At 44.4% G+C, this 17500-nt stretch overlaps 1 protein-coding gene across 16 annotated transcripts in view; it reads left to right on the forward strand.

The window, feature by feature from the left end:
- The window catches only part of ANKS1B (ankyrin repeat and sterile alpha motif domain containing 1B), a 711904-nt gene that overhangs the window by 692345 nt on the left and 2059 nt on the right, over positions 1-17500 (forward strand). For all 16 annotated transcript variants that reach the window (XM_024758913.1, XM_024758915.1, XM_024758917.1 and 13 more), the window contains one exon: positions 14760-14927. In XM_024758913.1, coding sequence (XP_024614681.1) covers positions 14760-14927 — 168 coding nt within the window. The remainder of the gene's footprint in view (positions 1-14759; positions 14928-17500) is intronic.

Raw genomic sequence — 17500 nt, forward strand, 5'->3', positions numbered from 1 at the left:
TTTTAATGATGGCCATCCGGACCGGTGTGAGGTGGTACCTCATTGTAGTTTCGATTTGTATTTCTATAATAATTAGTGATGTTGAACATCTTTTCATGTACCTGTTGGCCATCTGTATGTCTTCTTTGGAGAAATGTCTGTTTAGGTCTTCTGCCCATTTTTTGATTGGGTTGTTTGTGGTTTTTTGATACTGAGCTGTGTGAGCTGTTTGTATATTTTGGAATTAATCCCTTGTCGGTCACACTGTTTGCAAATATTTTCTCCCATTCCGTAGGTTGTCTTTTAGTTTTGTTTATGGTTTCCTGTGCTGTGCAAAAGCTTTTAAGTTAGTCCCATTTGTTACTTTTGCTTTTGTTTCCATTACTCTAGGAGATGGACCCCAAAAAAGTATTGCTGCGATTTATGTCAAAGAGTGTTCTGCCCATGTCTTCCTCTAGGAATTTTATAGTATCTAGGAGTTTATAGTATACCGGTCTTACATTTAAGTCTTTAACCCATTTTGAGTTTATTTGTGTATATGGTATTAGAGAATGTTCTAATTTCATTCTTTTATATGTAGCTGTCCAGTTTTCCCAGCACCACTTATTAAAAAAAGACTGTCCTTTCTCCATTGTATATTCTTGCCTCTTGTTGTAGATAAATTGACAAGTGTGGGGGTTTATTTCTGGACTCTCTATTCTGGTCCATTGACCTATGTGTCTGTTTTGTGCCAGTACCATACTGTTTTGATTACTGTAGCTTGTCATACAGTCTGAAGTCAGGAAGCCTGATTCCTCTAGCTCCGTTCTTCTTTCTTTCTTTTTTGTATTGGCTATTTGGGGTGTTTGGTGTTTCCATAGAAATTTAAATTTTTTTTCCAGTTCTGTGAAAAATGCCATTGGTAATTTGATAGGGATTACACTGAATCTGTAGATTGCTTTGGGAGGTACGGTCATTTTAACAATATTGATTCTTCCAATCTAAGGACATGGTATATCTCTCAATCTGTTTGTGTCATCTTCAGTTTCTTTCATCAGCATCTTATAGTTTTCAGAGTACAGGTGTTTTGCCTCCTTAGGTAGGTTTATTCCTAGGTTTTTGTTTTGGGTTTTTTTTTGATGCGATGGTGAAAGACCTTTTTGTCCTGGGTCTCCAGGAGGGGATATTGTGTGATGGTGTCTTCACCAACATTCATATGCTGAATCTCCAAAACACAAGATGGTTCCTCAGAGGGTCCTCCAGTGAAAGTGGAGGCAGAACACCAACAGACTCATGAAAGCAATAAGGCAGGACAGCCCAGTGGCACAAAACACTGTCTTATCTAAAGTCAGATCTGGGTTTGAATCCTGGCTCTGCCCCTGACTAGCTGTGTGAACTTGGCCAAGTTAATCAATCTCACTGATCATGAGTTTCTCACACATAAAATGGGGATGATAATTCCTCCTCTACAAGGTGGTTGTGAGGGTTAGATAATCCATGTCAGGCCCTTAGCTGGTCTCTGGGGTGTAGTTAACAATGTCATGTGGTAGTTGCTGCTACCACTGCTTTATCATCTGTATGAGAGGAAGTAGAATGTGGTTCAAGTTGACAGGTGGTCCAATTTGGTGCAGGGATCAAACCTAGCACGGCTATAAGACTGGACTGACTGCATGTCCATAAGCTAATGTCCACATAGAATTTTCCACTGGGTTTGATAGAAATTGGACAGAAGAGTCAACTCTTTGCTCTGGACTTGGAGTAGAGGCATTGGGTTTCCAGGTTAAAGGAAGAACTGAGTATTCTAAAATTCAGCTGAGCAGATGCTGGAATTGACATCCAATACAAAAACTGACCAAATGGATGGCCAGCCCCACTAGTACATGGGGGTGAGCCGTGGAAACACCAGAAAACAGGGCCTGGATTTTGCCTGGAAAACAGTTCCAAACCCTCTCTGCCAAAGAAGGAAAAGGCAGGTGATGGATAAAGAATAAGATTATTTTGAGCTAGAAGATTTTCTCTTATTTTTAATGCTCAAAATGCAAAAGCTTATTATTTTTTATGATTGTAAAATTATTCGTCTTTTGAATAAAGTTCAAAACATATAAAGAAGAGAAAATTTGTCTACGATCTTAACACTTAGTGATAACCACTAGTAACGTTTTGATATATACTGTTTTCTATGCACATAGACAGATACCAGCTATGTACGTATGCATAATTTTTACTGAGTCTTTTAACTAGTTTTTTAAATGCCTCCATTTTCATTTTAAATGGCTGCCTAGTACCTCACTGTGTAGATCTATGTAGTATACTTAATCAGTTCCCTATTGGGGGAAATTTTTAAACAACGATGAATATTCTTGCAAATATGCCATTGAACCCTTGAGCCCAAAAGATTTTCAAACCAGGAGTTTCCAACACAGAAAAATCCTAGTGATGAGCCAATTAATATAAATTAATTACCTGGGTGCCCAGAGTTTTCCCTAGGGGACAGATTGCCTAAAGCCTATGCTTCAGTTATTCTAACACCAAAATGATGAGTGTGCCAGGTACAGCCTCGGTGACTAGGATGCAGGAGAACAATGGGGTACACCTCTTTGTCTCATCGTGAGCCCCCTCTCTCTGACATCATTCAGGGAGCACTTCCTGGACACGTGTTAGAAGCCAGGCACCAGGGACTCAGCCCCTGACACAAGGAAGTAGCTCAGTAAATACCGTGGTGATTGATGTTCAACTGCCAGTCCTGACTGCCTTAAGCTCACAGTAAATACAGGCTGGCCTACAGATCAATCTAGTTTGCATAGAAAAACAAGTTTGCATCCCTGGATTACATCTAGAATCTGTCCTTAAAATATGATGGTCCTGCAAATACCTCTAATGTAGCAATTCTTAATCCACAGATCAAAATGCCAGGGGGAGAAGGGAAGGGCTTTGGAGATTGTAATGTGCCCCCATTGAATTGGGATTCCCTGCCTCCACCCTAAAGAGCCTCCATTGGAGAAGGAGTGTTGCCTTTCCTCCCTCACATCACCCCTCATCATGGGAGGGGCAGGACCACCAGCTGAGAATCCCTGTGCTAAGGGTTCAGGGTTCACGTCAAATCATAACACCCTCTGCCTGGAGACTGGTCCAGGCATGAGACCCTCACTGCAGCCAAGATGCATCCACCACCCAGGAGCTTCCGTATTTAATGTTTTTAAGTTTTTTTTTTTAGCAGTTTACAGAAGTCTTCTATTTATTTTTTTTATTGAAGTATAGTTGATTTACAATGTTGTGTTTCTGGTGTACAGCAAAGCGATTCAGTTATACATTTTTTTTCATTATAGTTTATTACAAGATATTCAGTATAGTTCCCTGTGCTATACAGTAGGTCCTTGTTGTTTATCTGTTTTATATATAGTAGTGTGTATCTGTTAATCCCAAATTCCTAATTTATCCCTCCCCCTCCTTCCCCTTTTGGTGACCATAAGTTTGTTTTCTTTGTGAGTCTGTTTCTGTTTTGTAAATAAGTTCATTTGTATCATATTTTATATTCCACATATAAGTGATATCATATGGCATTTGTCGTTCTCTGACTTCACATAGTATGATAAGCTCTGGGTCCATCCATGTTGCTGCAAATGGAATTATTTCATTCTTTTTATGGCTGAGTAGTATTCCACTGTATATATAAACACCACATTTTCTTTATCCTTTCATCTGTCGATGGACATTTAGGTTGCTTCCATGTCTTGACCATTGTAAATAATGCTGCTATGAACATTGGGGTGCATGTATCTTTTCAAATTAGAGTTTTCTCCAGATATATGCCCAGCAGTGAGATTGCTGGATCACATAGTAACTCTGTTTTTAGTTTTTTAAGGAACCTCCATACTGTTTTCCATAGTGGCTGCAGCAATTTACATTCTCACCAACGGTGTAGGAGGGTTCCCTTTTCCCCACACCCTCTGCAGCATTTATTCTTTGTAGACTTTTAATGATAGCAGTTCTGACCAGTTTGAGGTGGTAACCTCACAGTAGTTTTGATTTGCATTTCTCTAATAATTAGTGATGTTGAGCATCTTTTCACGTGCCTACTGTCCATCTGTATGTATTCTTTAGAGAAATGTCTATTTAGATCTGCCGAAGTCTTTTTTTATCATTTATTTTTTAATAGATCTTTATTGGCGTATAATTGCTTCACAATACTGGGCTAGCTTCTGTTGTATACCAAAGTGAATCAGCCATATGGCCCCATATCCCCTCCCTCTTGAACCTCCCTCCCATCCTCCCTATCCCACCCCTCTAGGTCATCACAGAGCACCGAGCTGATCTCCCTGTACTATGCTACTGCTTCCTACTAGATAACTATTTTACATGCGGTAGTGTATATATGTCAATGCTACTCTCACTTCACCACAGCTTCCCCCTCCCACCCTATGTCCTCAAGTCCATTCTCTATGTCTACATCTTTATTCCTGCCCTGCAACTAGGTTCATCAGTACCTTTTTTTGTTTTTTTTTAGGTTGCATATATATGCGTTAGCATACGATACTTGCTTTTCTCCTTCTGACTTACTTCACTCTGTGTGACAGACTCTAGGTTCATCCACCTCACTACAAATAACTCAATTTCATTTCTCTTTATGGCTGAGTGATATTCCATTGTATACATGTGCCACATCTTCTTTATCCATTCATCTGTCGATGGACACTTAGGTTGCTTCCATGTCCTGGCTATTGTAAATAGTGCTGTGATGAACATTGTGGTACACGACTCTCTTTGAATTATGGTTTTCTCAGGGTATATGCCCAGTAGTGGGATTGCTGGGTCATATGGTAGTTCTATTTTTAGTTTTGTAAGGAATCTCCATAGTGTTTTCCATAGTGGTTGTATCAATTTACATTCCCACCAACAGTGCAGGAGGGTTCCCTTTTCACCACACCCTTTCCAGCATTTGTTTCTAGATTTTTTTTGATAATGGCCATTCTGACCGGCATGAGGTGATACCTCATTATAGTTTTGATTTGCATTTCTCTAATAATTAGTGGTGTTGAGTCTTTTTATCTTAAGTATAATTCTAAGGTACAGTGATCAAGAGCGCAGCCTCTCAGAACACCTGGATTCACACACATCCCAGCTCAGCCAGGTTCTGGCCTCATGAACAAGTTATTTAACCTTCCTGAGCTTAATTCTCTCACATGCAAAACAAGGATGATAATGGCCCCACAGCTGTTTAATATGGTAAGTCCCACAGGGTTTCTGTTAGGATTAAATGAGATAGTCCATGTGCAACATGGCAAACAGTAAATAATAAATGTTGGCTGGTATTGACATTAGGGTAAATTTTATTATGAATGATTCTCACAATAATCCACCTGCATGTGTTACTATCCCCATTTTAAAACAAACAAAAAATAACTGAGGGGCTTCCCTGGTGGCGCAGTGGTTGAGAGTCCACCTGCCAATGCAGGGGACACGGGTTTGTGCCCCAGTCCGGGAAGATCCCACATGCCACGGAGCGGCTGGGCCTGTGAGCCATGGCCGCTGAGCCTGCGCGTCCGGAGCCTGTGCTCCGCAACGGGAGAGGCCACAACAGTGAGAGGCCCGCGTACAGCAAAAATAAATAAATAAATAAAATAACTGAGGCTCAGAGCATACTCTTCCCAGTAACTGCCCCCAACACCAGCCCTGAGGACACATGCACACAGGCTTCCTTCTTTCATTGGTGGTCTGTGTAAGGTAGAAAATAATGTCAATTGCCATAATAAGTGTGGTCCCAAAAAGAGACTCATGCTGGAAAGGCCAAGGCAGGTATTTTCCAACAAGCTAGGAGGGGCAGAAGGAGCCAGGGTCAGAGACAACCAGGTTACAGCATTTGAGGGACGAGAGGTAGCGAACATAAAGCTAAATTAGTTTGGATTTATGCCCGAGCAAGGTAGCAACCAGAGATGAGAGTGTGGTCATGCCAACTTGAAAGGACATTCCAGCTCTGTGGTTTGGGCTAGCATGTGAAGGGACTCCTTAGTGCTTACCATGATGCTGTGACCAAAATGGGTCACAGGCATCAGCCACCTTCCCCGAGGTCGGGGCTGGGAGTGGAGGCTCCGACCTCCTGTGACTATGTACTGTTGCTGTTGTTGTTTATCATTTTATTGAAGTAGAGTCGATTTACAATGTTGTATTAATTTCTGCTGTACAGCAAAGTGATTCAGTTATACATACATATATTTTTTCATATTTTTTTCATTATGGTTTATCACAGGATATTGAATATAGTTCCCTGTGCTATACAGTAGGACCTTGTTTATCTATTCTCTATGTAATAGTTTGCACCTGCTAAACCCAAACTCCCAATCCTTCCCTCCCCCACCCCCTCCCCCTTGGCAACCACAAGTCTGTTCTCTATGTCTGTGAGTCTATTTCTGTTTCACAGATTCCACATATAAATGACATATGGTATTTTGCTCTTTCTTACTTCACTTAGTATGATAATCTCTAGGTCCATACATATTGCTGCAAATGGCATTATTACATTCTTTTTTATGGCTGAGTAATATTCCATTGTGTTGATGTATATATACCACATCTTCTTTATCCATTCATCTGTCAATGGACATTTAGGTTGTTTCCATGTCTTGGCTATTGTGAATAGTGCTGCTATGAACATAGGGGTGCATATATCTTTTCAAATTATAGTTTTGTCTGGATATATGCCCAGGAGTGGGGTTGCTGGATCATATCATGTGGCAACTCTATTTTTAGGGGTTTTTTAATTGAAGTATAATTGATTTACAACGTGTTAACTACTACTATACAACAAAGTGATTCAGTAATACATATATATATATATATATATACACACACACATTCTTTTTTTATATTTTTTTCCCTCATGATTTATCATAGGATATTTTTTTAATATTATTTATTTATTTTGGCTGCGCTGGGTCTTAGTTGCAGCACGCAGGACCTTTGTTGCAGCATGTGGGCTTCTTTTTTCTTTAATATTTATTTGGTTGCGCCAGGTCTTAGTTGCGGTAGGCAGGCTCCTTAATTGTGGCATGCATGCGGGATCTCATCCCCTGACCAGGGATCGAACCCGGGCCCCCTGCATTGAGAGTGTGGAGTCTTACCCACTGGACCACCAGGGAAGTCCCTATCATAAAATATTGAATATAGTTCTCTGTGCTATATATACAGTAGGACCTTGTTGTTTATTCATTCTGTATATTAAAGTTTATATCTGCTAACTGTGACCTCCCCATTCCCTCACCCAACCCCTTCCCCCTTGGCAACCACCAGTCTGTTCTCTATGTCTGTGATTCTGTTTCATAGATAGGTTCATTTGTGTCATATTTTAGATTCCACATTTAAGTGATACCATATGGTATCTGTCTTCCTCTTTCTGACTTCACTTAGTATGATCTCTAGGTTCATCCATGTTCCTACAAATGGCATTATTTCATTCCTTTTTATGGCTGAGTAGTATTCCATTGTATATATGTACCACATCTTCTTTATCCATTCATCTGTCAATGGACATTTAGGGTGTTTCCATGTCTTGGCTATTGTGAATAGTGCTGCTGTGAACATTGGGGTGCATGTATCTTTTTGAATTATAGTTTTGTCCGTATATATGCCCAGGAGTGGGACTGCTGGATCATATGGTAGCTCTGTTTCTAGTTTCTTAAGGGACCTCCATACTGTTCTCCATAGTGGCTGTACCAATTTACATTCCCACCAACAGTGTAGGAGGGTTCCCTTTTCTCCACACCCTCTCCAGCATTGTTATTTGTAGACTTTTTAATGATGACCATTCTGACCTCTGTCAGGTGGTACCTCATTGTAGTTTTGATTTGCATTTCTTTAACAATTAATGATTTTGAGCATCTTTTCACGTGCCTATTGGCCACCTGTATGTTGTCTTTGGAGAAATGTCTATTTAGGTGTTCCACCCACTTTTCAATTGAATTGTTTGTTTTTTTGTTATTGAGTTGTATGAGAAGTTTGTATATTTTGGAAATTAAGCCCTTATTGGTCACATCATTTGCAAATATTTTCTCCCAGTCTGTAGGTTATCTTTCTGTTTTGTTTATGGTTTCCTTTGCTGTGCAAAACCTTTTAAGTTTGATTGGGTCCCATATGTTTATCTTTGCTTTTATTTCTGTTGCCTTGGGAGACTGACCTAAGAAAACATTGGTACAATTTATGTCAGAGAATGTTTTGCCTGTGTTCTCTTCTAGGAGCTTTACGGTGTCATGTCTTATATTTAAGTCTTTGTGTATAATGTGAGGGTATGTTCAATCTTTTCACGTGCCTATTGGCCACCTGTATGTTGTCTTTGGAGAAATGTCTATTTAGGTGTTCCGCCCACTTTTCAATTGAATTGTTTTTTTGTTATTGAGTTGTATGAGAAGTTTGTATATTTTGGAAATTAAGCCCTTATTGGTCACATCATTTGCAAATATTTTCTCCCAGTCTGTAGGTTATCTTTCTGTTTTGTTTATGGTTTCCTTTGCTGTGCAAAACCTTTTAAGTTTGATTGGGTCCCATATGTTTATCTTTGCTTTTATTTCTGTTGCCTTGGGAGACTGACCTAAGAAAACATTGGTACAATTTATGTCAGAGAATGTTTTGCCTGTGTTCTCTTCTAGGAGCTTTACGGTGTCATGTCTTATATTTAAGTCTTTGTGTATAATGTGAGGGTATGTTCTAATTTCATTGATTTGCTTGCTGTTGTCCAACTTTCCCAGCACTACTTGCTGAAGATACTGTCTTTTCCCCATTGTATATTCTTGCCTCCTTGAAGATTGACTGTAGGTGTATGGGTTTATTTCTGGGCTCTCTATTCTGTTCATTGATCCATATGTCTGTTTTTATGCCAGTACCACACCGTTTTGATTACTGTAGCTTTGTAGTACTGCCTGAAGAGTTGGGAGGGTTATGCCTCCTGTTTTGGCAATTCTGGGTCTTTTATGGTTCCATATAAATTTTAGGATTATTTGTTCTATTTCTGTGAAAAATGTCATGGGTAATTTGATAAGGATCACATTAAATCTGTAGATTGCTTTGGGCAGTATGGCCATTTTAACAAGATTAATTCTTCCAATCCAAGAGCATGGTATGTCTTTCCACTTCTTTGAATCATCTTCAGTTTCGTTTATTAATGTTTTGTAGTTCTCAGCATATAAGTCTTTCACCTCCTTGGTGAGGTTTATTCCTAAGTCTTTTTTTTTTTTCTTTTGCGGTTCGTGGGCCTCTCACTGTTGTGGCCTTTCCCATTGCGGAGCACAGGCTCCAGACGCGCAGGCTCAGCTGCCATGGCTCACGGGCCCAGCCGCTTCACGGCACGTGGGATCTTCCCGGACCAGGGCACGAACCTGTGTGCCCTGCATCGGCAGGCAGACTCTCAACCACTGCGCCACCAGGGAAGCCCCCTAAGTCTTTTTTGATGCAACTTTAAGGGACTGTTTACATTCCCTTTCTGACATCTCACTGTTAGGGTAAAGAAATGCAACCAATTTCTGTATGTTAATCCTGTATCCTGCTGCCTTGCTGAATTTGTACTACTACTGTTCTAGTAGTTTTTGTGTGGAATTTTTAGGGTTTTCTATATATAGTATCATGTCATCTGCATATAAGGACAGTTTTACCTCTTCCCTACCAATTTGGATACGTTTTATTTCTTTTTCTTGTCTGATTGCTGTGGCTAGGACTTCCAATACTATGTGGAATAGAAGTGGTGAGAGTGGGCATCCTTGTTCCAGATTTTAGCAGGAAGGCTTTCAGATTTTCACCACTGAGTATTATATTGGCCATGGGTTTGTCATAAATAGCTTTTATTATGTTGAGATATGTTCCCTCTATACCCACTTTTGTAAGTTTTTATCATAGATGGATGTTGAATTTTATCAAATGCTTTTTCTGGATCTATTGAGATGACCATGTGGTTTTTACCTTTTCTTTTGTTGATGTGGTATATCACATTGATTGATTTGTGTATCTTGAACTATCCTCGTGATCCTGGGATGAATCCACCTTGGTCATGGTGTATGATCTTTATGTTTTGTTGGATTCAGTTTGCTAATTGTGACCAGTTCACAGGTTGATGGTTCCTCTTCCACCACCTGAATGAGGGTCCAGCCAGCCTTCCTTAGCACTGCATGGTATCCCAGTTATCTATTACTGCTTACTTAGCAAATCACCCCAAAACTTAGTGCTGTAAAACAACATGCACTTTATCACGTTTACGATTCTGAGAGTCAGGAATCTGGGCAGAGCACAGCAGTTCTGCTCTTCTGCTCCACAACCTCTGGGGTTTCCACTAGGTAACTCAGATGACTGCAGTTGCTGGGATGGCTTGACTGGAGCCATCTGTCTGGGGCCTTGGTCCTCTGTGTGGCATCTCCTGGAGCTTGAATGTCCAGTATCACTCCTTTGCTTCATATCTGGAGCCTGGGCTGGGGGGGCTGCAACTGCTGTTTCTCTCCAGGCAGCCTCTTCCCCTGGCCAGCTTGGACATACTCACAACATGGTGATCTCAGGGAGGTCAGACTTTTTATACATGGCTGGTTTCCCTCAGAGGGAATGTTCCATGAAAGCTGAGAGACCTCTCACAACGTAACCTCAGAAGTCCCAGCATGTCACTTCTGCACATTCTGTTAGTTAAGAAAGTCAGTATAACCAGTCCAGATTCAAGGAGGTGGAGGAGCAGATTAGCCCTCTCAACAGCCCCCGCTCACACCATGGCACGAGGCAGGGGGAATGGTGATGGCTGCCCCCTTGGAGACAAGCTACCCACACGGGACGGTAAGAACAGAGACTTTTGAAGTACAGTTGATGTACAGTGCTTCAGGACTTCAGCAGTGACTCAGTTTCATATATATGTGTGTGTGTGTGTGTGTGTATATGTATATTTGGTTCGAGTATAATGTTTAATGTAAGATACAGTGGATTGGCAGAGTTGATACGAAGTTAAGAAATTTACTTCTACTCAGTAAGTTAACAACCTAGGCAACAGCATATATATATATTATATATATATATATATATACACACACACACGTATATAGTGTTCTTTTTCAGATTCTTTTCCATTATAGGTTATTACAAGATGTTGAATATAGTTCCCTGTGCTATACAGTAGGACCTTGTTTTTCTGTCTTATCTATAGTAGTGTGTATCTGTTCATCTCAAACTCCTAATTTATCCCTCCCCCCTTCCCCTTTGGTAATTTTTAAAAATTAATTAATTTGTTTATTTTTGGCTGTGCTGGGTCTTTGCTGCTGTGCACGGGCTTTCTCTAGTTGTGGTGAGCGGGGGCGACTCTTCGTTGTGGTGCACGGGCTTCTCATTGCGGTGGCTTCTCTTGTTGCGGAACACGGGCTCTAGGTGCGTGGGCTTCAGTAGTTGTGACGCACGGGCTTAGTTGCTCTGAAGCATGTGGTATCTTCCCAGACCACGGCTTAAACCCATGTCCCCTGCACTGGCAAGAGGATTCTCAACCACTCTGCCACCAGGGAAGCCCCATTTTGGTAACCTTAAGTTTTCTATATCTGTGAGTCTATTTCTGTTTTATAAACAAGTTCATTTGTATCATTTTTTTAAGTTTCCACATGTAAGTGATATCATATGATATTTGTCTTTCTCTGAATTATTTCACTTAATATGATTATCTCTAGGTCCATACATGTTTCTCCAAATGGAATTATTTCATTCTTTTTTATGACTGATATTCCATTAGAGACACACACACACACACACACACACACACACACACACACACACACACCCCACATCTTCTTTATCCATTCATCTGTCGATGGACATTTAGGTTGCTTCCATGCTGCTTTGAACATTGGGGTGCATGTATCTTTTTGAATTAGAGTTAAGGACACAGACTTTTGAGTCACAAATATTGTTTCATACCACTGCTCTGTAACTTTCTAGCTCTGTGATGTCAGATAAATTACTTAACCTCTCTGAGCCTCAATTTCCTCATCTATAAAATAAGGATAATGATATCCTACTAGGGATGATTGTGGTAAGACTTAAAGGAGATAAATCTAGTGCTTGGTACAATGCCTAATATCTGCGAAGTCCTCACTTAATGGTAGCCATACTACCTATAGTGATAACTAGTAGTGTTATTACTCCAGCTTGCCCTTTAGATATTCATTCACTCAGCAAACAAGCCTCTATTGTGATTGTGTGCCTACTGTGTGCTAGGCAGTCTCTGGCCCTGGCCTCCCACAGTTGTGAAGACGATGATATGTTGTAAGCAGAAACTAAGTTGGCTTTCAGGCTTTCTGAGCAGCATCCCTGGCTCTTCAGTGCCAGGCAGCATCTCTGGGCTCAGCAAGCCTGGCTCAAAGGAGGAAGCAAGGGCTTGTCACCTAAGCCTCTCTGATCAGATTACGGTAACATTTTTGGCCCTTTCCTATAGTGTCTTCTGCTCTCACAGTAACTCTCTTCCCATTTCAAGTAGTGCGGATATTACTAAGGAGAGGCTGGAGAAATGAACCCGCGTTCCCATTCGAGCGTGTGTCCTCAGGTCCCATCTGATGAGGATCTGTGCCCCCAAGGGCCCCGGTACTTTGGTTGCACAGGACTCCACGTGCAGAGCCCCATCAGCAAGCAGCTGCTCCTTGTGGGCTGTCACTGGCATCCAGAATTCAAGCCTCCAACACCGAGGTGGCAGAAAGTGCAGGAAAGGTAACCATCTCCAACTCTTTACAGATCACAAAAGAACTCTTAAAATGTAGCATTCGACATGTAACGAAAAGCAAGACGTCATGGAGAAGGAATGCAAGCCAAACTAAGGAAAAGCTGCTTGGCAGGAAACCTCACCGTCTGGTCTGGTCTCTGTGTCTTATCTCAGCAATTTCCTAACACTAGCAACTTCTTTACAATGAAAGGAGGGCAGAGCTTCTAACCCAGAAGCTTCCAAAAACCTTCAGCCTTCCCATCAAAATCTTGTGAAAATCTCACCTGCTCAAATGAGCATCTTTAGCTTTCATTTGAAGACACTGGAACTTTAAGTAAATCTCACTTTCAGGAACTTGTTTCTAGGTTAACGATAAAGGAATTCACACTTATTAAGCACCTTTGTTCCGGCATCAAAAAGCAACATGTTACAGAACTGCTGCATCTGCCATCTTTCCCTTAGTCCAGTTGCCCACCCAGAGCATGAATATCTGCTACGTGTCCCTGACAGACAGACAGCCACTATCTCCATAGCACCTGTGGACAAGAGAAGAGTCCGGACTTCATGGGGACAGCCAAAGCCCAAAGCCCCAGGCCCCCTTTCCAGGGGACCCATTGCACACCAGGCAATGGGCAACACTGGTGGTGACGCAAGTGCCAGGCGTAGGCACTGAGGGTTCAGCCCTCCTGGTACAGCCACGGCCGGAGCTGTCCGCCAGCCCTCCACCGTCACTTGTCGGTGCATTACTGATTTCCTAGTCTGACGCGTGCTTGGAGGCAAACTCGGGGCCCGAGCTCCTTGCGGGAAGTGCTCAGCTGGCCGTGCAAGGCTGGGTCTCCAGTAAGCACACGTCTGTCTTGAGGGGCCACGGCTTCTTAACAAGTAGCTCAGAGGAGAAGACACATCCTCTGTCAGACCAGTTCTCCCACTCAGAGGCGTTTCCCCTCAGGCTTGGGCCTAAACCCCAGCAGTCCGGCGTGGATCTGAAATCTGGTCCGTCTGGAGACCCGTGGGCCTCTTCCACACGAGCCCTGACAGCCATGCCGCGTCTCCCTCCATCTTCGTCAAGTGAGAACGGTCCTCAGCAGATCTCCCCAGAATCATGGGAATCAAGATGTTCTGTGTGCTTGACTGGGGCGGAGGGAGCAGGGGTGCAACATCAGCAAAAGCAATTTCTGTGGTTTTGAGGAAAAAACCACACAGACTTTCTAGAGGCGTTCATGAGCATGGAAACTTGGGACAGACCACGCCGGCTCTCAGCTGGTGCAGTGGTTGTAAGAAAGCTCTCTGTGACCAACAGGCATCCAGCTCTTTGATGTGCTGTGACCTCAGGGTCTTGTCGAGACCCTGCTTCAGAAGTGGGGTCAGACCATGTCCTGTTTTCTCAGTGAGAGCAGACAGGGTGGGACTGTGCTCAGAAGAGAAGGCAGAAATGACGTACGAATCTGGAGACGAGAAGCTAGACGTCCTGAGGGGAGTGACTGAAGGTCCGAAGGAAAGAACTTCTCTCCCAGACACTGCTTGGCATGGCATTCGAGCCTGACAGGAGCTCCTGTCTCTTGCTGATTTGATGATAAAATATGGAGTGGACCCACAGGGAGAACAAACGCCTCAAGAAATAGATGGATAATTGGCTCTGTTTGCATGCTCGCCGTGAGTGTCAGATGCCACACCAGCATGACTGATGCCTCTCCCCTCTGCCTAATTTAGATTTTGATTGTGTCTCAGAGATGTTCACTGAATCACAGATGTTGGAAGTAAAAAGACCCCAACTTCTCAGGAACACCTCCTGTGGAGTGTGGGGGATCCTCCTCCCAGGCTGAGGGACCCCTTCCCTTCCGAGACCTGGGAGCAAAGCAGCCACCCCGGATGGAGCGGGCTCCAGGGTCCTGGCGCAGGCTCCTTAGGTGGCTGTAAGCAAGTGCATCGCGTCAGTAACTGATGGCTCGTACAGACCCTAAATTGGACCCGGTGTCCTGTTTGTCAAATTTCCCCTGGCTCTCTGCCACATCAGGTGGAGCAGTTCAGGGTCCTTGCCGGTTCACCCACTCGGGGTTCCTCAGCCACTCTGTTCTGATCTGGAAGATGCTGTCATAAATGATTTCTCTTGCAGAATTTAGCCTACGAGATCATCCTAACGCTGGGACAGGCGTTTGAAGTTGCTTACCAGCTCGCGCTGCAAGCCAGGAAAGGGGGGCATTCCTCCACGCTTCCAGAAAGCTTTGAAAACAAGCCCTCCAAGCCCATCCCCAAGCCCCGAGTCAGCATTCGCAAGTCGGTGGTAAGTAGAAAAGACAGATGTTCTGAAAACCTTGAACTGGAGGGGAGGGATCCTTGGTGCCGTTGGGGCTGACGAGAATCCAGGGCCTGCCCTTCTTGTCCTTCCCTTGGCCTCATCCTGGCATGTGTCTGTCCTCCTCTCAGCCCAGTTCCTGCAAAGTCTTGGGGACCATCTGCCTGAACTTGGAGGCTCCCAAGAAAATTCCACTTCTTTTGTCCCTTGTAGCAGCCTGTGAGGGGACTGGGCGCTGCTGGCCTCCCAGGGGAGTCTTTCCTCAAGGTCCAGGTGATCTTGGGAAAAAGGATCCCTGAGGCCCTGGCTGCCATCCCTCTAGGGGGCAAGCCTCCTCACAAGCCGCTGGGCAGCAGAGAGGGTGGCAGAGGCTCATGGGGAGGGGCATCCCTGGTACCCAGCTAGAGGAGGCTGGAGGTGCAGGCTGTACGCGGGCCTGACAAGGAGGCCTAGGCGCAGGCTTCCTGCAGAGCGAGGACTGTTCAGAAGGTACTGCCCCTCCTCCCCGGCATCTGCCTCCCTCCAGAAATTTCCCCCCTTCCCTCCCACACGCTCTGCACACATCCTGTCCTAACAGACTTTCATGACTTCAAAGCGGCCTCCTCTGGTGGTAGCAATACCCAGAAGCTGGAAGCCTCCCGTCTGGTTTCTGCTGCCGTATGGCATCCTAGAAACTCTGGGACTCAGGGCAGCAGGCACCCTCAGAGGCATCGCTCAGCCCACGTATTCTTCCACCTGTGACTCCTCCTTCTCCCCACCGAGCCCTGTCCCCGGAGTCGTGGGGAATTGTAGGGTTTTTAATGTTTGCAGAGGTACCACCCTTTGTGACCATGTGGCTTCTTGTTCACGCTCTTCTCTTTGGCCTCTACTCCTGTCTCCATTCTTGGCAACTTCAACATCCGTGGGGATGATCCTCCCAGCGTGTGGCCCCTCTGCTCCTCGACAGCTCACCTCTCAGACCTCTTCCCCCACCTCACCATTCACTCCCACGCTCACCCCACATCACTGATCACCAGTGACTGCAAGCATCCTCTGACTTTCCTTCTGACCCCCCAGTCCCCCCACCTCAGCCCCTCCTGGCCCCACTGGCTCCCAATCCTGAAGCACTCCCAGAACGGCAGACTTACAGGTTCAGTTGCTCCCTCATTTCTCCTTCAAGGCTTAGCACACATCTGAAACTTAGTGTGTCCAGAACAGAATTCTTGATCTCTCCGCAAAGTTGCTTCTCTGTCTCTCCCAGTTCAGTAAATGGCATAACCATTCACCATGTTGCTCAAGCCATAAATCTAGAAGACACCCTTGATTTCTGTCTTCCTCTCACCTGTGTCCACCCCACAAGCAGATTCCATCCGTTCAGCCCCTAAAACATCTCTCAGACCCGTCCACTCCTCTCCATTTCCTCTGTCACTCTTCCCATCCAAGCCATCACCACCAGTAATCTCCAAAATACTCCCATACATCTCCTAAAAACTCCCCTCCTCTGCCCGGCAACCAGGGTGACCTTCTTAAAACACAGATCAGATCATGGTACCACTGCCAATTTCCCACCACACTCCTCTCTGACACTCAGGCCTTCTTCTTCCTGGAAACAAACAAAGCTCACTCCCACCTAAGGCCTCTGTGCCCCCTGTTCCCTCCACCTGGCTTTGTCTCCCCCTTGTTTCTGCACAGCTGAGTCTGGCTTGTCATCCAGGGCCCAGCTACACAGAGAGGCTTCTCCTGGACCACCCAGGCTTCTCCTGGCTTATCCTGTTTATTTATTGTCTGTCTATCTTATCCCACAAGAAAAGCAAGTCAAATGTCCAGGAATTTTCAGAACATTTGGGGGATTAGCTCTTAGAGTACTGTATTCATTCCTCTGTGGGCTGGATAAATCTGTTCGTGGCAGGGACCTCCATCTGACTTTTGTCTGGTCCCCATAGATTTCTTCCAGATGAGCACAAAGGGTGTGTGCCATAAGAGCTCAGAATATTCATCTAGAAGCCTTCACTGAAAAATATGAAACATACAGTGAATAATACTGCTGTCCTTTAACTGCCCCAAGATCCTGTCCCCCTCAATAGGTGTCTGTGCTCCCTTTCCCTCGGCCCCAGTAGTTTATTTTTGAGAAACAGCCCATGATTAGACATGTAGAGTCCTCCCCACAGCCTTGTGGAGATACAGTCAAATTGCAGGTGGCCGATGGGCACAGACCCCCGCACTCTTCGGACAGCTCCCTTGCTCTGGTTTCCTGAGCAGAGCAGGTGGCCAGGGCCAGGGGGAGACATGGAAACACCAAAGAAAGAGGCAGCAATCTGGTGGAGAACTGCCCTGGGCCGCCCGTGAGAGCTCAGAACTCAAGCTTCACCCAGAAAGGGCCTGTTTAACCTTGTACACGCAGGGGCTGAAATGGTGTTGACGTTCTACTCAGTTTGGTTCGAGGCTCACCCTGACCTGGGCCCACTCACCTCTTCACCCTCAGTTGTCTCCCCGCCGGGTGCCCTCGGCGACCTGACTGCAAGCCCTCAGCCGGCCTCTTTCCTTACCTCGGGGACCTTGCACATGCTGCTCCACACCCCCTG

The sequence above is a fragment of the Neophocaena asiaeorientalis genome, unplaced genomic scaffold, assembly GCF_003031525.2.
Source record: "Neophocaena asiaeorientalis asiaeorientalis breed wild unplaced genomic scaffold, Neophocaena_asiaeorientalis_V1.1 scaffold344, whole genome shotgun sequence".
Classification (NCBI taxonomy): domain Eukaryota; kingdom Metazoa; phylum Chordata; class Mammalia; order Artiodactyla; family Phocoenidae; genus Neophocaena; species Neophocaena asiaeorientalis.